This window comes from Gorilla gorilla, chromosome 19 (assembly GCF_029281585.2).
Source record: "Gorilla gorilla gorilla isolate KB3781 chromosome 19, NHGRI_mGorGor1-v2.1_pri, whole genome shotgun sequence".
NCBI classification, from domain to species: Eukaryota; Metazoa; Chordata; class Mammalia; order Primates; family Hominidae; genus Gorilla; species Gorilla gorilla.
In genome coordinates this window covers 45710594-45735062 of record NC_073243.2, presented here as the reverse complement: position 1 = coordinate 45735062, position 24469 = coordinate 45710594, and the positions used below count along the sequence as shown (strand labels likewise).

The window sequence follows — 24469 nt, the reverse complement described above, 5'->3', positions numbered from 1 at the left end:
CAATGGCTGCTTACTGTACCCGTGATTATGATACACAGCCTGGGTTGAAATTGCTGTTGCACACGTTCTCCCAGAGAATGATTTATCCAGCTAAGGGCTTAAACTTTCACTTCTACCAGAAAGTCAGACATATATCTTGGCCCCTAATCTGTTTACTGAATTTTAGATGTGGTATATATAATTACCTGCAGGACTCTTTCCCTCAGAAATCTCATTATTACCTCAATTTAGCACATCTACATCCCACAAAACCAGCTTCTCCTCTAGCTTTTGATATTTCAGACAATCATTCTACCATTATTGAGCCTCCTAAATATAATACCCTGGAGACATTCTTCATACCTCCTTTTCCCATTATTCCAAGTTCTTCCTTCATGTCTTTCACAACTCCCCCTTTCCTTTCCTACTGCTATCTTTAAATTCCAGACTCCATTATTTTACAGTAATAATCTTTCTCATTCTAATCTCAACTTTATTAATTCTATACACTAATGCCACATTAATCTTCTCAAAACATTGCTAGATTCACTTTCAAAATAAAAAATAATATCAATTTTCTCTATTATTTATAGGATGAAGTCCAAAATACTTAGCCTAGTATTTCAAGATCTGTTATAATCTGACTCCAATCCACTTTTCTAATCTTCTTGATTATTTGCTTATATACACCTGCTGATCCTTCCAAACTGATATACTTGTCATTCCCCATGCATAGCATGTATATTTGAACCCTCCTCTTATGCATACTGATTCTCCTGCCTTGAATGCTTTCCTCATCCTTTTCTCCTTATCTAAAGTCCCATCTCTTTTCTTCAAGAGCCACATCAAATTTTATCTCTCCCCAAAACCTTTCTTTACAGATTCAGCAACATGCTGGCTTTCTCCACTAAACTTTTGCAGCACTGTGGCCCACTACTCATTTTAGTAACAAAATGTGAGTCCTTTCCTTCCCCAACCATAGTCAAATACTGTGTATGCCACAAGCCAACTCATCTGTCTTTACTCCCAGCTCCCCAGACACTCCTGTCTAACGCAGGTAGTGCAAAAGAAATCCCCACACCTAACACTAGTCTTGTTGCCAAAGGTGGCAAGCCAGGTGTAGATAAGCTTGTGTATCAATGAGGTCATTGAAATACACCCTTTTTCTGCTCCCAGGAGTGTTGGCATTGTTCACACCACTGAATTTCTGCTTCAGATTTTTCTTCAGGTTCTCCAGTTTCTTCTAAAAAATTGAGCCCAGCTCTAAATCTCATTCTACTGCTCTGTGACCTCAGAACCTTATTGATCTCTTGTTAGCTTGATCCTCTATTCCCTTGTGTGCTGGGAGACTTACTCCCAACAAACTTCTCTCACGGATGCGTCTGACACACTATATATATAGCTTGCCATTTCTACTTCTGTTATAGTTAGTTCCTCTTAGGCAGGGATCTATCTTGTTTGTCTCTGTGTCCCCAGAAACTAGCACATAGTAGGTATATGTCATGTTTTTTAAAATAAACTTTTAATTTTTGAATAATTACATATTTATGAAAAGAGTTGCAAAAATAGCACAGAGAGTTCCTATAATCCCTTTGCCCATCTTCCTTCAATGTTAACTTCTTATGTAACCATGATACACAGTTATCAAAACTAAAAAATTAATATTGGTATGGTACTATTGACCAATGGTACAGAATCCAGATTTCACAGATTATCCACAAATGTCCCTTTTCTGATCTAGGATCTAATCAAGGATACCATGTTAAATGTAATTATCTTGTCTGCTTGGTTTTCTCCAATCTTTGACAGTAAATCATAATAGTCTTTCCTTGTTTTCAATGATGATGACTTTTGTGAAGAGCATTAGTTATGATTTTGGGGAATTTTCCTTAACATTAGTTTTCTCTGATGTTTCCTTTCCCTAATTTATTTATTTTTCTTAAATGATAAATAAAAATTATATATATTTATTGTGTAAAACAGGATGTTTTGAAATATGTATACCTTGTAGAATGGCTGAATCAAGCTAATTAGCAAATGTATTATCTTGCATACTTACCATTTTTGTGGTGAAAACTTAAAATCTACTCTCAGTGATTTTCAAGAATACAATGCATTATTAACTATAGTCAACACATTGCATAATAGAGCTCCTGAAATTCTTCTTCCTATCTAACTGTAATTTTGTACCCTTTGACCAACATCTTCCCAACACCACTTCCCCAACACCCAGGCCCTGGTAAACATACGAGTCATATTTTTTGAACCAAAGAAATCTCTGCTAAGTTAGACCTCTTTAGATATTTGTGCTAATATGAATCATGCCAATTTTGTCCAGTCTCTTTTAACATGGCAAAATGGACAGTCAGTTCCCCATCAAGGGTCAATTGTCCTTGTCCCAGTTCTGTCTAGACTGTGTTCCTCCTTTTCCTTATAAAGTCTCACAGTCAGCCATGATTTATGACAGTTAGAATTTTCTCTCTTAGACTCATGTCTGTTTGTATGGCTCTAAAGGTGGAAACTGTGTCATCTAATTTCTTAGACTCTCTATTGCATAGCCTAACACACTGAGTACACCAGACATTCAATAAAGTTTTGTTGATGTTGCTCTGGGTTAATTGTATGTCTTAGCCCATTTTGTGTTGCTACAAAGGAATGCCTGATATTGAATAGTTTATAAAGAAAAGAGGTTTCTTGAGTTCATTTTTCTGCAGGCTGTGAAGTTGAAGTGCACGGCCCTGGCTTCTGGCAAGGGGTTTTATGCTACATCGCACATGGCAGAGAAGGTAAAAATGGAAGTGAACATGTTAAAAGCAGGGGAAACCTGAGGAACATCCTAGCTTTGTAACAACCCACTCTTGTAGGAATTAGCTCATTCTCAAGATAACTGATCCAGTCTCCAGAGAGTGAGAACTCACTCACTACTGCTAGAACAGCACCAAGCCATTCACGAGGGATCCACCCTCATAGCCCAAACACCTCCCACTGGGTCTCATCTCCCAGCATCACCACACTAGGGATCAAATTTTAACATGAGGTTTGGTGGGGACAAACAAACCGTATCTAAACCATAGCACTGTATAACACTAAAATACATTTTAACACTGTAATGAATTCATTATAATCAATTGTCTTTTAGCCTTGTAATAAAGAATTATCTGTCAACCAATCATTTGATTCCTCATTTCTGATTTCTCAGTATACCCCTAGACTGATAGATTCAGATACTTCCCCTGGATGTCTAGTATTTCCCAGTCTACTTATCCAGTAACTTTTCCATAATTTTTATTGAAGTTATAACTGGAGTAATAAGAAATATTCAATTTATGAAAAGGAGCTATTAGCCCTTTTAAATGCACGCCAAAAAATTAAGTCATGATAAAGCCCTTTCCTTTTGAAATTTCTGTATTAATCAACCTTTATTTCTGTCTTATCTATTTATATCTCTTTTTAGTCCTGGTCTGAAGCTTATTTTAGAGGGAGTCAAGATGGGCAACTAGACACAGCTAAGAGGAACATCTCCCAATGAGAGAACAGGACATTAGGAAGACTGAGATCTTCAAAGGAAAGGCATTGAGAGTAGATGGAGGGAGGACACGGATGCTAAACTGAAAGGAGAGGAATCTGGGAACCCTGCATGAACCCTGGCTGCTGAACACCAGGATCCACTCCTGGCCCCCAGAAACTCCTGGGGAAGGGGTAAGTGGAATAGTTAAGGAGTGGCCCACTGTCGTTATGGACCTCCGGAATCCTAGCTGCAGGAGACAACACAACCCCCACTTGAGCTGGCAAGCAAAGCCGTTTAGAGTGGTGGCAGGGGCAGGACTCCAGCCTGTGTAGAGCCCAGAGGGTTTGGCATGGGAATGGCTGCAGTGGAACACAGCCAGGGATACCCTTTCCCCAAGGCTTGCCAAGATCTTGTAGGTGGCTTCAGCCTTTGGGTGACTGTCAGACCTGGACAGAACAGGGCAGGCTTGCCTGTGAGACAGGGCCAGTCCAATTTGAGCGACCTCCTGTCTGCTGGCCTCTTCTAGGTCCCCAGCCTGGCTATGCTCACTTTCAGTGCAGCCTCAGATGTCAAATCACAGTGCTTCCTGGGGGCCTGCATCATAGCTCCTTGGTCAGGAACTCATACCTAACCATTAGAGAGCTGCAGCAGACGGGCTTCTGCTGACAAGAACAGCCCACTCACAGCCTCATCCCACTGCAGCCTCCCCCACCGTGTTCTGGCATGCCCTGACCATGGACCCTGTATTAGTCTGTTCTCATGCTGCTAATAAAGACATACCCAAGACTGAGTAATTTATAAAGGAAAGGTTTGATTGACTCATAGTTCCACATGGCTCCAGAGGTCTCACAATCATGGCGGAAGGCAAAGGAGGAGCAAAGTCACATCTTACATGGTGACAGGCAAGAGAGCTTGTACATTTACAAAACCATCAGATCTCATGAGACTTATTCACTATCACGAGAACAGTATGTGGGAAACTGCCCCATGATTCAATTATCTCCACCTGGACCTGCCCCTGACACATGGGGATTATTACAATTCAAGATGAGACTTGGGTAGGGATACAGCCAAACCATATCATTACCACTTCGCCAGCATGTGCGCAGGAGTACCTCACCTCCCCCCTCCCAACAGCAAACGTGTGCATGCACACCCCACCACCCCACTGCCATTGGAGTGAGCATACCCCATCACCCTGACCATCCCTGCCAGTGCTCCACCCCCCCTTAGGCATGGGCAGCCCTTCATGCTGCTGCCACTGCTGATGGCTCTAGTGCAAGCACAGACGCTTGAACCCTGCCCCTGCTGGTGTCACAACACTGCTGCAGGCACATACATGTGCATAGACACCACTGCCTCGCTTCTGCTGGCCCCCGACCCCAGCTGATGTGTGTGCACCCCACTGCATGGCTGCAGCTGCTGGCATGCACAAGCAAGCATGGATTTGGCTGCCACTGCACGTACAAAGTGCTTTGGCTGGCATCTCCCATCAGAGTGTTGTGGTCAGCGGAAGAGAACACCTCAATCCTACCAGAAAAACAGGTTCCTAACTTTGAGAGGCCAGAGATCAAAGCTGCAGGCCTGATATCAGCCCCCGCAGAGTTAGAGAATGCAGCCCAGGAATGCTGAGCTGAGTTTTGGCCCCCTGAAATCTTCCAGGATCAAAGTCAGTTGACTGAACCCACCTTATACGACAATCAAACCCCTAAGGACATTAAAGAAGATTAAAAACAAAAAACACCCATCCAAAAGACAAGAACGTCAAAGATTAAAGTGACATCAGCCCAGATGGATGAGAAAGAACCAGTGCAAGAACTCTGGCAACTCAAAAAGCCAGACCGTGTTCTTACCTCCAAATAACCACAGCAATGATTTGTAAGCAGGCTAAAATGGCTGAAATGACAGACACAGAATTCAGAATATGAATAGGAACAAAGATCATCAAGATTCAGGAAAAAGTGGAAACCCAATCCAAGGAATCTAGGGAATACAATCAAATAATACAGGAGCAGAAAGATGAAATAGCCATTTTAAAAAAAGAGCCAAACTGATCTGATAGAGCTGAAAAACACTACAAGAATTTCTTAGTACAATCACAAATATTAGCAGAAATGACCATGCTGATGAAAGCATCTCAGAGCTTGAAGAGCGGTATTCCACATTAACTTAGTCCGATAAAATTTTTTTAAAAAAAAATAACAAAACCTCCAAGAAATATGGGATTATGTAAAGAGATCAAATCTACAACTCACTGGGGTCCTTGAAAGAGAGGGAGAGAAAGCAAGCAACTTGGGAAATGTATTTGAGGATATCAGCCACAAAAATTTTCACAACCTCACTAGAAAGACCAACATTCATATTCAGGAAATGCAAAGAATCCCTGCGAGACACCAGAACACCATACAAGATGACCAACCCCAAGACACACAGTCATCATATTCTTCAAGGTCACCATGAAAGAAAAAAAATACTAAAGGCAGCTATAGAGAAGAGGCAGGTCACCTACAAAGGGCACCCCATCAGGCTAACAGCAGACCTTTCAGCAGAAACCCTACAAGCCAGAAGAGATTGGGGTTCAGTATTCAACATTCTTAAAGAAAAGAAACTCCAAGAATTTCATATCCAACCAAACTAAGTTTCATAAGTGAAGGAGAGATAAGATCGTTTTCAGACAGGCAATTGTTAAGGGAATTTATTACCACAAGACCTGCCTTACAGGAGATCCTCAAGAGAGTGCTAAATATGTAAACAAGAGACGTTTACCAGTCACCACAAAAACACACTTAAGTACATGACTATTGACACTATAACATAACTACACAACCAAGTCTGCATAATAACCACTAACAACACAATGATAGGACCAAATTTGCACATATCGATATTAACCTTAGACAACCTACAGAATGGGCGAAAATATTTGCAAACTATGCATCTGACAAAGGTCTGATATCCAGAACCTATAAGGAACTTAAAAAGCAAAAAAATGAACAATGCTATTAAAAACTGGGCAAAGGACATGGACACTTTTCAAAAGAAGACATGCATGCAGCCAACAAGCATATGAAAAAACGCTCAATATCATTAATCATTAGGAAAATGCAAATCAAAACCACAAAAAGATACCATCTCTCATCAGTCAGAATGGCTATTAATAAAAAGGCAAAAAATAACGGGTGCAGGCAAGGTTGTGGAAAAAAGAGAATGCTTATATGCTGTTGGTGGGAATGTCAATTAGTTCAGCAACTGTGGAAAGCAGTTTGGTGAGTTCTCAGAGAACTTAAAACAGAACCAGCATTCAACCCAGCAATTCCATTATCATGTATATACCCCAAGGAGTACAACTTGTTCTGCCATAAAGACACATGCACACATATGTTCACTGTAGCACTATTCACATGTAGCAAAGGCATGGAATCACCTAAATGCCCATCAATGGTAGACTGAATAAAGAAAATGTGGTACATATACACCATAGAATACTCTGCAGCCATAAAAAGGAACAAGATCATGTCCTTTGCACAACATGGATGAGGCTGGAGGCCATTATCCTAAGCGAACTAATGCAGGAACAGAAAACCAAATACTGCATGTTCTCACTTAGAAATGGGAACTTAACATTGAGTATACATGGACACAAAGAAAGAAACAAAAGACACTTGACCTACTTTGGAGGGCAGAGGTGGGTAGGAGGGTGATCAAAAAACTACCTACTAGGTTACCTACTATGCTTGTTAGCTGGGTAATGAAATAATCTGTACACTACACCCCCATGACATGCAATTTACCTATATTACATGTGCACTTGTGTACCCCTGAAAGTAAAATAAAAGTTAAAAAAGACAAAATACAGAATTGAATATGAAACATTTAAATTATACATTCTCTGAGATCACATCCTATGTCTCTCATATAATCCTACCAGAAGTCTAAGCACATAGTAAAGGCATAATTTTTTTATTTATTTATTTTTGAGACAGAGTCTCACTCTGTTGCTCAGGCTGGAGTGCAGTGGTGCAATCTTGGCTCACTGCAACCTCCACCTCCCGGGTTCCAGCAATTCTCCTGCCTCAGCCTCCCAAGTAGCTGGGACTACAGGCACTGGGCACCACGCAGGCTAATTTTTTGTATTTTTAGTAGAGACAGGGTTTCACCGTGTTAGCCAGGATGGTCTCAATCTCCTGATCTCATGATCTGCCCGCCTCGGCCTCCCAAAGTGCTGGAATTACAGGTGTGAGCCACTGCACCCACCACAACTTTTTAAATGAGAAAAAATTAATAAAAACCAACATTGAGTAATATTATATGATTCCACTTATAGGAAGTACCTATAGGGGGCAAATTATAAGAACACAAAGTTACCAGGGCTGGGGGAGAAGAGAATGAGGAGTTATTTAATGGGTACAGAGTTTCTACTCGGAATGATAGAAAATGTTCTGGAAATGGTTAGTGGTGATGGGTGCACAACATTGTAAATGTACTTAACACCACTGAATTGAACACCTAACAATGGCTACGAAGGTAAATTTTGTTATGTATATTTTACTACAATAAAAATTTAAATAAAAATAACAAATACTGAACTCTAGTTAATAATATGCATTCTGAAATATTTAAAGGGATATGTACTGATATACATATGCAATTTAAAGTGTACATAAAACAACTCAAGATGGATTGATGGATGGATAGATGGATAGGTATGTGATAAAGGAATTAAAGTATTAATGATAGAATCTGTACAAGTACTTATTATAAAATTTTTCAACTTTTTTATATACCCAAAACTTTTTCTTATGACATATTAGAAAGAAACTAATATCATATTAGCAAACTTTAACTGAGAAATATTTTTAAAAGAACGAGTGGAAAGATAACTACATGTCTAGTTGAAAAGATTGTATATTGCCAAGATTTTAATTAGTCCCACATTAATTCATACATTTTACACAGTTTGGAATTTTGATTTTAAAAATGATTCTGAATTTCATTTGAGAAGTCAAGCATTAACCCATCACAACAGAAGTATGTCATTATAATGTATTTGACATATATAGTACTATAGTTAAAACATCATGGCATTATGTAGCAATTAAAATATCATGGAATAGAAAAGATAATCTTAATTTACATGCTAGAATACCTATGAGCTTAATAAAAGATAAAAGAAATGCTAATTCTTTGGAGAAAGATGGATTTTTAAATGAATGTTGGAATAAAATCAAATAAGAACTTTACCTCACATCATCTCCCAAATTAAATTATAAATGGGTTAAAGAGTTTATTTTTTAAAATAGAGGCAGTTACTGCTTTAGGCAGTTATGATATACACAGATTTTACTTAACACAGCATTGTGAAAAGTTGAGAATGCCAGTATGAAAAACTAGAATAATGTATAATAAATAGTTAGTTTATTTTCAGATGATGAAAACCATTCTACTAAGAGCAATCAAAGAAATCTAAAGGATAAGAATAGTATATTTGGCCACTGGAAAAAAGCAAATTTCTATGTCTTCAAAAATGTTATAAACAACAGAAAAGAAAAATGTCAAAATTGGAAAAATACTTACAAAACATCTGGCAGAAGGGTTACTATCCTTAATAGAGGCAGAGATCTTTTAAATCAGAAAACCAAAGCAAAAGGCCATAAGACTTCCACATATAAGTTGTCAAAGCATCAAAAGACAAGAAACTCATAAAAATCTCTCTCTCATTACTATGGAAAACTTTACACTAAAAATGAAATACGGCTGGGGGTAGTGGCTCACGTCTATAATTCCAGCATTTCAAGAGACCGAGGCGGTCAGATCACTTGAGCCCAGGAGTTCGAGACCAGCCTGGGCAATATGGCGAAACCACATCGCTACAAAAAATACAAAAATAGCAGAGCATGGTAGCCTGCACCTGTAGTCCCAGCTACTCGGAAGCCTGAGGTGGGAGGGTCGCTTGAACATGGGAGATCAAGGCTGCATTGAGCCATGATGGTGCCATTGCACTCCAGCCTGGGCGATGGAATGAGATCCCATCTCAAAAGAAAAAAACTTACTTTTTTTGTTTATATTCACAAAGATTTTTAAAAACACCTTCTCTGAGATAGTTTCGTTAAATATGTTTCTCTTGTTTTGCCGTTAAGGGTGATGCTGTGGTGAGCATCCTTATACGTCTTGCATACCCTCTGATTATTTTCTCAGGATAATTATTCACATTGACGGTGTTTTCTTCTATTGATGATGTTTTATTCCCTATGTTGGTGGGTAAACACGTAACAGTTGGTTACATAAATATCTTTTAAGATGTCAAAAATCATGTTGAATACATTAAAAGGTTTCTGAATGCAAAAAAAAACAGAGAAAATGCATGAAAAATATACACAGTGACTATCAACTGCATGACATGATTATAGATGATGTCTCTTTTCTTCTTTATAATTTTTCTTAATTTTCTAAGAGTTGAAGAATCATTTACAAAACAAGAGACACTAGGTTGACAGATTTGACCTGGATTTTATGTCAGCACCTGCTATAGTGCCTGGCATATATTTGATACTCATACACTTATTAAAACAACTTCATTGAGATATAATTTACACATCATACAATTCATGCATTTAAAATGTACAATTCAGTGGTTTTTAGTATATTCACAGATATGTTCAGCCATCTTCATAGTCAATTTTAGAACATATTCTTCACCTCATAAGGAAACTCTGTCCCCTTTGGCTGTCACTCCCCTATCCCCCCGTCTTCCCCAGCCCTAAGTAAACACTAATCTATTTTCTGTCTCTACAGATTTGCCTATTCTGGTCATTACATTTAAATAGAATTATATAATATGTGATATTTTGTGGCTGGCTTCTTTCACTTACCTTAATGTTTTCAACATTCATCCATGTTGTAGCATATATCAATATTTCATTCTTTTTTGTGGCTGAATTTTATTCCATTGTATGAATATACCACATATTATCTATTTATCATCAGATGATTTATGTTTGGGTCTTTTTTACCTTTTGTATACCATGAACAATTCTGCCATAAACCTTTGTGTAAAAGTTAAAAAATAAAAATATACAAAAATCAAAGCTTATTTTAAATCATTTCTTTTGCTGATGTTGTCATATAAGGAATTATATCTGTCATTTAAACCACAAAGTTAACATAAATTATTAGCCTGGTTGTTTAACTTTAGAAGTAGTAGTTGGAGCCCTAATGTATTAGTTAGACATAATAATATGATACAATAAAGTTATTTATTTCAATCAGGTTATTACTAGAGACCATATTTTAGAGGTTAGTTTCAGTTATTTTGAAATAACAAAAATGATTGTGTACATCTTTCAAGAAAGGTGAAGGAATTAAATTACTTTTGCCTGGAAGGAAAAAAACCTGAAAGGTGACCTGGATATGAATCTGTAAGGATACAAGAGTTAATGTATAGAGGATAGTGGCCTCATTTTACCTATGGTCATGTAACAATTCAGTAGAGGTTGTGGTGGACTCTTCATTGGCAGTTTTGAAAGAGCCAGGGTACTGCAGCTGCATTTGCTGCCAAACTGGAATTCAGACATACTCTGCTTCTGCCAGACTACCAGAACATCAGCTAAGTCCTTCCAACTTCCACAGAAATGGAGATAGGACAGAATGAGCCAAAGAGAAGGGACTGATATCCATCCTAATCTGATGCTAAAACTTCCATCTCTCAGTCCCTTAGAAGAGCCCTGTTATTCCTCAGTTCCCTTTGGGAGGAGAAACCCTAGATTCCCCACACCTTGGAGTTATTCTCTCTCCAACCTAGTTCTCTCCCCATTTCTATCAGGGGTAAAAGACTTACCTACACCATCGTTTTGAAAGCGCAATTTTTATTTTTAGTCATCTGTCTTACTTTAAGCCTGGCAACACATGCTATTTATTTCCCATCTTCACTAAGAAAGTGAAATGAAATTGCTCCAAAGAGAAATTTGAAATATATATAAATAAGAATGTCCTGACTTGTTGGATGCTAGAACAGGTTATTGAGAGGAATTGTAGAATGTTCTTTCAGAACCAACCTCAGAAAAAAACACAAACTCCCTAGCAGAAGACTCTGAATTTCCCTCATCACCCTCTGATGTATCAGAATTTCAAAAATTAGATAGAAAACTCAAGAGTTCTAATGCCTCAATCCCCAATGCCAGCTGATGGTGTTATTTTGTACTCCTTTGTTTGTTCAATTGATTATTTTATTAACATATCCTAAGGGCGTAGACACTTTAGACCTAGATTTTATTATCAGTGTTAAACTGAGACCAACAGCACTGAATTCCTGTTAGGGTATTCTGGAAAGACTGTCCACAACTCCTTATTTGCAAAAAAAAAAAAAAAAAATCAGTAAACTTCCATTCATTTGTACATTGGACCACTTCTTTCTTCTCTCAGCTGACATTGTTTTTCCTATAATTATGCCTTATTAAAGCAATGTCTATCTTTGCTTATCTACTGGTTCCTTTCTTCTTTTTCAAACATGTCCTTTTGCACACACAGATCAGAACCTGCCATTCTGTGGGTATCACTCTGTCTCCTTCTTGCCCTTGTACTTGTGATCTCCGCCTGCTTCTTCCACTTTGCATCCTTATTGCTCACTTCTAATTTGGGTTTAGCTTCTTTTATTATTGAAAATACACAACTTTCCACAATGACCTCTTCCTGGCAAACAATATTTTTCTAAATCCTCTTCTCCTTGATAGCTCTGGGGCAAATACAGCTCACTCCTTGAAAGTGACTCTGCCCTTTGCTTCTGGGTCACTGTATTCAGTGGATTCTTCCTGTCTTTCTCAGGCAGTCCCCGCTCCATCTCCACTGACTCATTATCGCATTCCACCTCCTATCTGTTGACATGCCTCAGGACTTAATCCTCACCCTCTGCCTTTTTTTCTCTCTGTACTACTCCTTCCTGGAAACACATTCATGCTCAAGATGTCATTGAACACTTTTTGTTTCTGACTTCACAATTTACATCTCTAGACCCAACCTGTCACCTAGTCTAATATTTTCAGTTGTCCAATTCTGTCAGGGAAAGCTCCATTTTTATAATTTCTCAGATTAGGAAATTCAAATTCATCTTTTACTCTTTTATCTCATCCCTGTTCTATGTTTCCTAATTGGTGCAATTTATAAACTCACTCTTTCAAAGGCGGGCTGCATCCACTCAAGGCTACTGATGCGAGTAGGAGTTTGAGAGTCATAGTGGGTGGAAGGGTAGCATATGAGTGTGGGGAGTAGGGTGAGGGGGATGGATGGAAGCATTACCAAGTGTGATCCCATAGAGATTCTCTGCTAAATCAAAATCAGTGAAAGCCTGTGAAGAGGAACTAGAAGGCTGAGAGATAAAAATATAGCATTGAAATAAAAAAAAATCACGTTGGAACAAATTCAAAAGCTTAATGATGTTAAACTGGTCTTTCAACTGGCCAGTATGTAGGGAAACAGGTACTTTCATACATAGCCAGCATGAATGTAATTTGATACAACCATATTGGAAAGAAATTTCAGAATATCTCTTAAAAATGTAAATGCACATACTCTATGACCCAGCAATTTCACTTCTTTATATATACTTATGAAATATTGTATATACTCTCATATGAAGAAAAGAGCATGCTTAAGCATTTCATTGCAGTCTTGTTAATAATATTAAAACATTGGAAATCTAAATGTCCCAACTGAAGAATGGTTTAGTAAGTTATGATTTCTATTATTCTGGAATATTATGCAGAAGTACAAGATCGAGGTAGATGTCTATTAATATAGAAGCCTCTCCAAAGACTTAGTGTTAAGTAGAAAGAAACAATGTCCAGCGGCTGTGTGTCCGGCTCACACCTGTAATCCAGCACTTTGGGAGACTGAGGCAGGCAGATCGCTTGAGCTCAGGAATTCGAGACCAGCTTGGGCAACATGGTGAAACCCCGTCTCTACTAAAAATACAAAAAATTAGCCAAGCATGGTGGCAAGTACCATGGTCCCAGCTACTCAAAAGGCTGAGGTGGGAGAATTGCTTGAGCCCTGGAGATGAAGGTTGTGGTGAGCCGTGATCACACCACTGCATTCCAGCGTGGGTGACACGGTGAGACTCTGTCTCCAAAAAAAAAAAAATGCATATTGTAGAATAACATACAATGTATGATTTCTATAAAAACATACACATAAATAAACAATACCAAAACTCTACATGTTTTTTCAGGAAGACATAAGTATACAATTATGTAACAGAAAATCTACATATAAAACCTTCCAGAAAGATTATTTTGGGGGAGCCAGGAGAGTACTGAGGCTGGAATGGTGCTCAAAAGGGACTTTATCCTTATCTGCAATTCAGTTGTTTTAAAATAAGGAAAAATATATATATGCATTAATTGTGTGGTTATTAGAGAGAGAGAGAGAAAAAAAAAAAGCACAAAGAGGACTCAGATAATGAAGCAAAGGTAGAAAATGGAAGGCCAGAAATGAACCAGGGCACAGATGGGTCAAAGGACAGTTAAGGAACTGGTTCTGCAGACACATCCTGTCCACTGCAGTGTTCCTTCAACGTGTGTTTCAGCATATTTGGCAGGCCCAGAAGTGTCCTTAAAGGAACCAAGTTTTATTGGAAGAGTAGCCACTGCAGACAGAGATGGTGAGGCCAACAGAAGGAAACAGGGTAAGCAAAGCACAGGCTGACTAGTGTCTGGATATAGTGTAGTGCAGGTTAGATTTAGGCCAGAGCTGTGGATGGCTAGAAAGAATTCTAGTCAAATAGGTAAGAGGTCTCAGTAGAATTCATAGACAAAGTAGGCTGGAGGGCTTGACTAATGGGTATATGTCCTGGGTACATATCAGGTAGGAAGGAGTCTATAGAGTCAGGGCTAAATTCAAATTTCAGGGACAATTGTCATTGAGTTTTGTTATTTCCATGGGAAATTAAAATACCTGTTGCCTTTTACCTTAGCTAGTTCAGATTTTTTTCTAGTCAGTCCTGTGTTGAGATAATGCTCTGACCCTAAAACCGTCTGAAATTTCTCCCTGATTCTGACTCTCCTCCCAGCAATCACATTCCTCTTCCACTTGGATTATTATAATAGCTCAGTAGATGGATTCACTGTCTCTTCATTCCAATGCATTCTACATATCACTGCCAAATCAGTTTTCTTAAAACATCACATGCCTCATTAGTTCACTTGAGAAATGGCAGTGGTCCTCTTTTGCCAATGGTCTATCCCAAACCAGCATCAGAATCAAACTCCTCTGTTTTACTCTAAAGGCTCTAAGTAATGTTAACCATGCCATTCTTAGTTACCATTAACTTCCACTCTACCCATAACTTGCATCAACATTTTCTCAAAACACTGGAGTTCAGCCTCCAGGTTCACTTCTGCAAAGCTGTAGTAAGTCAATAGTAGACATGAGATAAGTCCTTTGGGTATATCTATTCCCAATGCAGCCTCAAATCATGTACATTATTGTCATCCAAAGAAAATTGTTAGGTTTTCTCTGCTGCTAACGTACTGTCCTTCTTCCTTTCCTAAACCAAAGGAACCAGATCATTTGTCCTACTTTTGTGACCTCACCCACAACACTTTCACAATGGCCTTTCCTATTTATCTTCAATTCAGGTCTGACTCTTGATGCCTTCCATTCTTTACTCCCTTACTCCTGCTCTTAGCCAACCACTGAAAAGCTGTCCCACACTCCTCCATCTATCCCAATCCTGTATACATATACATCAATACCTATCTCAGGTTCCATCTCTATCATGTAGCCTTTTCTAGTAACCTCAGCATACAGAGATTGATCCCATCTCTAAATTCCTGCAGTATTTATATGTAGCAGAAAGTAACACTATTACATATTTTATTGTTCTTAGTGGTTTCTTGTCTGTATATTTTATCTCCCAAGTATAAGTGCCTTAAAAAGAATTATATCTTTACTCTTATTATATCTTCTCTTTGTCATTAATGTAGTACCTTGCTCATAGTAAACATTCAATAAGTATTAGATGGATTGATTTGATGTATCCTATACTTTTTCACAATTATTCTTTACATATTATATTAATCAAGACTCTTTTGGCTGCAAGTGGTAGTAATCCAAATAAAACTGACTTAATTTGAAAGGAAATTTTTTGGTCCACCTAAATGAAATTGCAGGTATAGTTTGACTTAAGGCAGAGATGGATCTACAAACTCAAATAATATAATTAAGAATCAATATCTCTCCATCTCTCCATTCTGATCCTCTGAGTTAGATCTCAGGCAGTCTGTTGACCATGAATGGCAAAAATGGCCACCAGAAATTCCAGCTTTCATCTTACCAGTTTACCAACCCAATGGAAAGAAAAAAACTAAATATTAGGTTGAAATATATAAAATTGCTATTTATGTAGGTCAAAATGGTTGAATAATGGCAATTTCATATCTTTCAACCTAATAGTTCCAGAAAAAGTCCCAATGCTAAAGTTCATTGGTCCAACTTAGATTTCATAACCATTATTAAACCAGTCATTGTGGCCACTGAGATACAGTATTTGTATTGGTCAGTCCTGAGTCATATGCCCATGCACAGAGCCATGTGGGCAAAAAGTGAGAGAGGACTGATTTCTCATAGGAAATTTAAGGTGCTATCATCAGAAAAGGGAGAATAAAAATTGAGCAAGCAAAACACTAGATGCCCATTATGCACACAAGAAACACTCCAAGGTTGAAATTTACCGTGAATTTCATGAAGCCTAAACTTCAGGGAACCTCACTTGCATAAGCTCCTTCTAAGACAATGTATCTCATCTTGTATTTAAATTTTTGTGTTCTTTTTCTTTAAGAGGGGCTCCCAAATTGTATAAGCTTCAAGACCAACAAAACCTGGATCTGCCCCTAACAAGAATACCCAAAAATATTTGTGAAATTAATAAATAAATTTTCCCAACATATTGCAGCCTCTTATGCTTTTAGCAGAAAGAAACCATCTGTTAGATAGTTTATTCACTAAGTTCTTCACAATAACTTTATCTCTTATCTTTTGACACTAACAAAAAAATAACTCGATCATGTCCTTCAGATCTCCCTAGCTTCTGGAATTCAGAATCTTAATGTATTTTTCTCTGCCTCTATCAAAGACCCACTCATGTAAGGCCCCCCCCCTCCCCGCCTTTTTTCACTTCTCTGAACTTTATTCCCAGATGAAACCTGCCTCCTACTATCACCTCTCATGAGAGGCCAATCCATTATGAAGTGTGCATTTCTGGGTCCCACTACGGTTCCCTACAGAACCAATTTGAAAAAACTCAGCAATTGCTTATATTCATTCTAAACTGATGTTCTCTGATGTTCTTTAAAATTTCAAATCAAAATGAATTCTCAAAACTATCACAGAGAGAACACAAAATGTAAGGTATATCTTATATTGGAGTGAATCTAGGATGTGACTCTTGTCAAAGCCATATACCTATAGGTGACCAATGATCAGGCATGTGCCAAAATCGGGTCTGGGTAATCAAAATATGTGCCTGTTGTTGAGATTTCCAACTACACTTTACCCTTCTACTTGGCAGTCAGACAGCCTCAGGAATGTAAATTCATGCAGTTTTGAATGTGGGGGAAGGTTAGGAAACTAAGCCTGCCTGCTGCTATTCTGATTACAGCATTTGTCGCTGGCTGGGAGAGACAGCTCTGAGATTGATGCTATTTTTCTCCCTTCTCAGGAAAATGGCTTGGGCTGTGTATCAGGGAAGGCCAAGGGGCACCTACGAGTGAAATTTCCGCTTAATCCCCCAGCAGGTTCCCAAGTCAGTAGTCTTTCAGATGTGGCATTGCATTTGACCTATTTATTCCATCCCCCACCCCTGCCCCCCAGCTCCTGCAAGAAATATGGCATAGAAATAGGGCAGTGCAATTATATTGCCTTTTTTTCTTTTAATTTGTTGAAATTGTCTCTAGGCAGAAGAAGGGAGATGGGGGTTAGAAACCAGATGGTTGTAACTGGAGTAGAAACCTACTACTGAGTAGGTTTAAGATGCTCAAATCTGGTAGAAGTGGCTATTTCCTCACAGGGAAAGGGGATGAATCAACAGACTGGAAAAAGATTTCCAGCAGACTATCTCCAGTGTCCTATCCTCTCCAACCCATGTGCACACACATGTAAAAGGTAGCCCCTTTTCCCTTAGTTCTCCAAAGCACCACCAACAATGGGTTATAGCAGACTTTTCCTGAAAGTTGGGTGGAGGGTGCAGGGGTAAGCTAGTGACAGTGAAAGAGGTTTATAACACAGGACTTGAACTATCTACAAATGAATATTATCGATCCTTCTTTAAAGCCCCTCAGTCTCTCTGTTATCTTCCTCTTCATCATCCCAAGCATCCTCACCCCTCACAAAACCCCAGGCACCTGATGCGTTTTTCTGCTTCTCTCTTTACACGCATTAAGTAGAAAGAAAATTGGGGCTGGGCACAGAGCCTCATGCCTGCAATCCCAGCACTTTGGGAGGCTGAGGCAGGCAGATCACCTGAGGTCAGGAGTTTGAGACCAGCCTGGCCAACATTGTGAAACCTTGTCTCTACTAAAAATACAAAAGTTAGCCGGGCGTGGTGGCACGTGCCTGTGGTCCACTCAGCTCAGGTTGTAGGAAAGGGTTCCTACAACCTCCTTCTCAGATTTGGTAATTCACTAGAATGACACAGCACTCAGGAAAGAGCTTTTCTTACTATTACCAGTCTATTCTAAAGAATACAACTCAGGAGCAGCCAACTCAGACATGTCTGTGGAACTACTCAGAAGTCTGCACTACAGCCTGGGAAACAGAGTGAGACTCCGGAGAACGAATGAATGAACAAAAGAATGAAAGAAAGAGAGAGAGAAGGAAGAGAGAGAGGAAGGAAGGAAGGAAAGAAGGAAGGAAGGAAGGAAGGAAAGAAGGAAGGAAAAAAAGGAGGGAGGGAGGAAGGGAGGGGAGGTAATTGAGATTGCAGGAAAGAGAAAGGGTCAGGGAGCTGACTAAGCACTAATCTGTAATCTTCTTATATTTAGGGAGATTCAACCAGCAGAAGAGCCCTTTCTCTCAGTCTCTGGGACATCTAAACACCTGGAGGATAGCAGCACACCAAGGTCTGGGCATGAGAGCTGATGCCTCTTTTCTCTAGTCTTTGATAGGGAAAACTGACTCTCAAGCTTGTGTGAAGTTCTGGTCAGGCGCGGTGGCTCACACCTGTAATCCCAGCACTTTGGCAGGTGAAGGTGTGTGGATTACTCGAGCTCAGGAGTTCAAGACCAGCCTGGGCAACATGGCAAAACTCTGTCTTTACAAGATATTAGGTGGCATGTGCCTGTAGTCTCAACTACTTGGGAGGCTGAAGTGGGAGGATCACCTGAGCCCAGGAAGTTGAGGCTGAAGTGAGCTCTCATGGTGCCACTAAATTCCAATCTGGGTGACGGAGCAAGACCCTGACTCAGAAAAAAAAAAAAAAATGTAGCCAAATATCCACTCAGTTATCCATCTGTTAGGTTTTTTTTCCTTCCCACCCAAATACATGATGTCTTTTCCAATAGCACTTCTCCAACTCTCTAACACCAGTTAGGTGGCCTACAATTCATTTCTGGCACTAACTACCCAGAGTTAACGTCAGATTTACAGGTTTAAGGGCTCAGTCCCACAAGACTGCCCTCATCTGAGGGGCCAGTCACGAGTATGGGATCCACAGGTTACCAACTCTTCTCTCCATCTTGGCAACAAATTCAGGGGTTCCTATAACCGCCTTCTCAGATTTGGTAATTCACTGGAATGACTCACAGCACTCAGGAAAGAGCTTCACTTACTATTAGCAGTCTATTCTAAAGGATACAACTGAGGAGCAGCCAACTGGAAGAGAAACATAGGGCAAGGTATGGGAAAAGGACATGGAACTTCCATGCTCTTTCCTGGTGTACCACCCTTCCAGCACCTAGATGTCTTCCACAACCCAGAAGCTCCCCACACTCTATTGTTGTTTAGGAGTTTTACAGAGGTTTCTTTATGTAGGCATGATTGATTAAATAATTGGCCATTGGTGAGGAACACAGTCACTAGCTCCTCTCCTATCCCCTGAGATTGGGGGATGAGGCTGAAAGTTGCAAGCATCTAACCAAGGCTTGGTCTTTCTGGTGACAAGATGGCTTATCATAATAACTCAGGCAATTTCTAAGGGTTTTAGGAGTTCTGCACTAGGAACTGGGGACAAAGACCAAATAACTCTCTTATTATAGTACCCCATTATATTTACTTGTCTTGTAGAAAAGGTTGTAAAGCCACCCTCCTTAGGATATTAACCTTCCTGGCTATTTCAGGCTTTCTCTTTCTATGTGCTCTCCATATCCCTTTAACAGACTGACCAGGAACCTCTAATCTGTTCTTATTAGGATGACTAATACATAACTAGTTTTCCTATGGGAGACCCCTTTATCTCCCTCTCCAAACAAATCATTCAGGAGAACAAGCATCCTTAGAGCCTTAGAGTTGAATGCCCACAACACTCTCTCTTCCTCCCAGAAGAACCTTAGGAAGATGTCAGTGGGAAGGGTGAACTTAAATGGCTGAGGGTCTCACCCCCACTCTTTTCACACAAGAATCATCCCCGATTTTCTGGGCCACCTCTGTTGGCCTCTGGGTTACTGATATCCCATAAGTGAGAAGAAGGTCATTTTGAGTGTCCAGGGAAATCTCTTGGCTCTTATTTGTTCAAGTCTCCGGAAGGGAACTCTAGGAGCTGAGTCCTGAGACCCCGGAATGCAAGACCGAGAGCTTTACTACTTGAAATGGGATGGGGATGAGGCCCAATCTGAGTGAATGCCTCTGTGTATTCTGCCTCACTGGCTCTCCTCTTTCCCCCTCCATGAACAAAGACAAAATAAAAACAAAACAACTCAGGGAAACAAAGCTTTCCTTTTCGGTTATCAAGAGGTCTTCCATTTGGAGCAAAACCTCACTCCCTCCTGTGGCCCCAGTCTCAGTCTCAGTTGGTGAGGTCCTCAAGCCCACACTGGCTTATTTGAAATCCATGTTTAGGTCCCAGCATGTGGCATGTGCTCCACTCTGATGACACTTTTCGTTTCTAATAATAGAGCAGATGAAGTAATATTGCAATTGATGTTCCCGGGGATTTGATTGGATAAGTGCATAAACTGCGGAGGGGGAAGGGGGTTGCTTGGACAGATCACATTAGTATTCCCGTCCTATCAATGTGCGGGCCCGCGAACAACGTCAGCCGGACCGATTCTCTGCGTCTGCCAGTCCCGCCACAGATTCATCTGGGATCTTCAAACAGACAAGCCCTTAGAGACGGGGGATCAAGGCAGCCGATTAGAGCCAATTGCTTGCTTTGGGGACGGCCAGTCCTTCCAGGCCTGGCGACAGTGGAGGGAGGGGAAAGACGAACCGAGTGCCGCTGCGGGAAGACACTGAAGCAAGAGCGACACCCCTTTCCGCCCCCCACCTTGCAGCGCAGGCTTTGAAAGCTGCTCCCCCACCTGAATGGAAACTCGGAACCGCCGGGCGGCGCGTTCCTTCTCGCCCAGCCTTGCAATCCATGCCGAGAGGAAGGCAGTGCGAGCCCGCGCCAGCGCCCAGCTCCCGGGACAGGGTCGGCAATGCTGCTGAGCAGAACTTGATCGCGCCCCTTCCTCGCTGCTAGTGGAAGCGATGCTGCACGGCACAGCTAGCGCTTCCCCGGCTCTCCTTCAAGCTGAAGGTTACCGACCCGCGCAGCCAGCCCCAGCACTGTGAGCTGCGCGCCTCAGGTCCGGGCTCCGGCTGCTTGGCGGCGGCGCCCAGGGCAACAAGCGGGCCGCCCGCGCCGGGGCGCACTGCACCAGCGGCTTCGGCTTGGTGGATGTGTATGCATGAGTTCTGCACCGAATGGGCGCAAAAAGCGCCCCAGCCGGTCCACCCGCTCCTCGATCTTCCAGATCAGCAAGCCCCCGCTGCAGAGCGGAGATTGGGAGCGCAGGGGCAGCGGCTCCGAGAGCGCCCACAAAACCCAACGAGCCCTGGACGACTGCAAGATGGTGGGTGAAAACTGCGCTTTTTTTTTTTTTAATTGAGAGGGGGTGGGGGGAGTCATGTATGTTAATCATTTGCCTGAGTGCCAGCCACTCCCCCACCCTCAGCTCCTCAATGCCGATCACGTGGCACATGCACTATTTTTAAATCTGCAGTCCCCCAAATTCAGGGTGACACCCCGGTCGTAATAGCCCTGCAGAAAGAAGTGTGACAGCAAGGGTCTTGGTGATCAGCGGCTGTAGGTTGTGCCTGTACCCCCTCGAAGAATGGTGGATGCGAAAGACAGTGAACTGGCTCGCTCACGGAGGAGGGAGGGATGAGGAGGTGGGGATGCTGCTTTCTGGGGACAGAGTAGCAAACAAACCCAAATACAGCGCACGGGGCGCTGCGGAGGGGTCGAAGGTTCCAGCGCAGAGGCTGTAGCTGGTATTCTCGTCAGGCCGTCAGGCCGAGAGGTTCAGTGGCCCAGCAAAAGGTGAATGGTTTGCCTATTACACCCTACCTGTCGCCTCCCCCGCCCCTCCCGCCGTGCAACTTAAAAGCCATGTCCTAGCAGTAGCAGAGGGGACCGTCTATGTAGGAGTCCCCAGCATCATTCTCTGTTGGCCTGGGAGTGGCATGGTAGCGCTCCAAATATGCTCTCTTGCTCTTCAGAAACTGAGTCTGAAAGGGTGAGGGGAAGTAGGTCTGGAAATAGAGCTTCCATGGCCAGGCTTGCCTATGAAAATAAATACTTGCCTTGGACAAAGAGACTTGCCATTTTGGTGCCTTCTGCTTAAACAATTCCTAGGTTCCTTAGCTGGAGATCTGGGGAGCTGACTCAGGGGTCAGTGAAGGCCCCTGTTTATGTACTCCGAAACAGGAAACTTTCTGATGAGAAATGTTTGGTAAAAAAAAAAAAAAAAAAAAAAAAAAAAAAAAAACTCACTTCTTTTCCAGCTTGTCCAAGAGTTCAACACACAAGTGGCCCTGTACCGAGAGCTGGTCATTTCTATTGGGGATGTCTCGGTCAGCTGCCCCTCACTCCGGGCGGAAATGCACAAGACAAGAACCAAAGGCTGTGAAATGGCCCGTCAGGCACACCAAAAATTGGCTGCCATCTCAGGGTAGGAGACTCGGCATTATTTGGTAATTCATATGCATGATGCATGGATGCTGACAGAATTTTATGGTAGTCAAGTCCTCAGAGATGATCTCCACATATTTGAGATTTTAACCTTAAGATCGAAATTCTCTAGAGAGCTATACACAAACTATAGGCCAAACCATAATTTGAAGGCTGTGTCATTCTTGCATATATGTATATATATTTAGAAGATCTGGATCAAATGATTTTTTAAAAACTTAATTTTCAATGCTCTGGCCACATTCTGGAATTTGGAGCATAAGATTTGGGGTGGATGGCTGGACATCAAACTGAAGTTAAATCATCTTGCCTCAAAATTATTTTGTCATCTGCTGCTGAACAAAAGGCCTGTGCTGTAGAGAAAAACTCTTTCCCAAATCCCAGATTTACTAAACTATTTATACCATGAGATAAATTCCTATGATACCGCCTAAAATAAAATCCCTAAAATAAGGTCTTAGATATAAATTACTCTCTTCACTGTGGTGATAGGAAGGGGTAAGTTTTAGCATAAGAACAGTTTTTAAAGATTGGGGAAATTCACATATCTCAATAAACCTAACATGACTTTGTCCCCCAAATTTTTATTTATTTTCATCAGATTTATCGTTTTTCTAGCCTGTATTAGGAGATAATTCAGTATGTGAAAACTTCTCTCTTGGGACCCTACCTACACTTTCTTTCATCTCTTAATATTGGGGAAAAAGTTAGCCATGGATTTTGTTAACAGTTCCTATTTTCAAGATAAGTACTTAGAGCAAGGAAACACAGGAATACTTATACAAATACATCAATACATTAATTTAAGTGCTTGGTTCAGTCTGGATATAGTATTTACCTGTTTATCTATGTGAGTATAGCTTTATCACAGCAGAAGTTCAAATTAGACTCACCTGATAATGTTACAAGCTGATCACTTGTAGGAATTATATCTAATTTACCTATTTGAAAGAATCACTGTTTGCCATCTTTAATTCCAATAATATGTATAGTAATTATAAAGTTTATAAAGATTGGAAAGCCATATATTGCCTCTGTTAATAATTACTTTACATTTGACCACAGGCATTTTATATCATGAAAAATGATATGCTGTACTCATCTCCTTGAAGAGAGGGATAAACAAAATATGTTATAACCATATTTTATTTAGTAAAAATATTGAGAAGCCTTATCCTTTTCTGTTTTAACTCTTATACTATTCTTAACAAGAAGTAAATCCGGGAAATGGAGGGGAATTAAGTGGTTGAGGAGTTTGGTGAAGAAATACAGCTGTGATAAATCTCAGACAAGGAGAGAGACAGAAAAAAAAAAATCAGAAATGTGAAGGAGCACTGGTAAATTTAGAAGTACAGATAAACAGTAATTCAAAAGGAAAAGCAGATTTAGGACAGGAAATTTTCTCTCAGGGCTAAGGAGTAGCAACTCTGTAAACTTTGTGTCCTAGATTATAGGATGGGATTGTATTTAGGATCCCTCTGAGTTGGAACTCAAAATGAGAACATGTTCTAATCAGAGATGGCGGGCTGGAGGAATGAACAAGGAGTTTGATTCAGTCTATTTTGTGACACACACAAAATTCAGGGTCTTCTGAAGGTTCAGGAAAGAAAAGGTCTGAAACTATTGGCTAAAAGTTGAGTTTGGAGGATTTCAGGTGGATTTTTTTTTTTCTTTGAGAGGTATTATAGCTATGTTACCCCGGCTGGTCTTAAACTCCTGCACTCAAGTAATCCTCCCGCCTCAGGCTCCAGAGTAGCTGGGACTACAAGAATGCACCATGGTACCTGGCATGAGGTGGATTTTATTTACTCTGGTGTTTTTAG

General features: G+C 40.5%; 1 protein-coding gene across 3 annotated transcripts in view; it reads left to right on the top strand.

Moving 5' to 3' along the window:
• Nucleotides 1-20549: 20549 nt before the first annotated feature.
• The window catches only part of RGS7BP (regulator of G protein signaling 7 binding protein), a 109007-nt gene continuing 105087 nt past the window's right edge, over nucleotides 20550-24469 (top strand). The window contains exons 1-2 of one of the 3 annotated variants that reach the window (XM_055366867.2): nucleotides 20550-21525; nucleotides 22460-22626. In XM_055366867.2, the coding sequence (XP_055222842.1) occupies nucleotides 21361-21525; nucleotides 22460-22626 (332 nt within the window). In that variant the 5' untranslated portion in view covers nucleotides 20550-21360. The remainder of the gene's footprint in view (nucleotides 21526-22459; nucleotides 22627-24469) is intronic. The other 2 variants (XR_002003409.3, XM_004058795.4) reach the window with 2 other exon arrangements.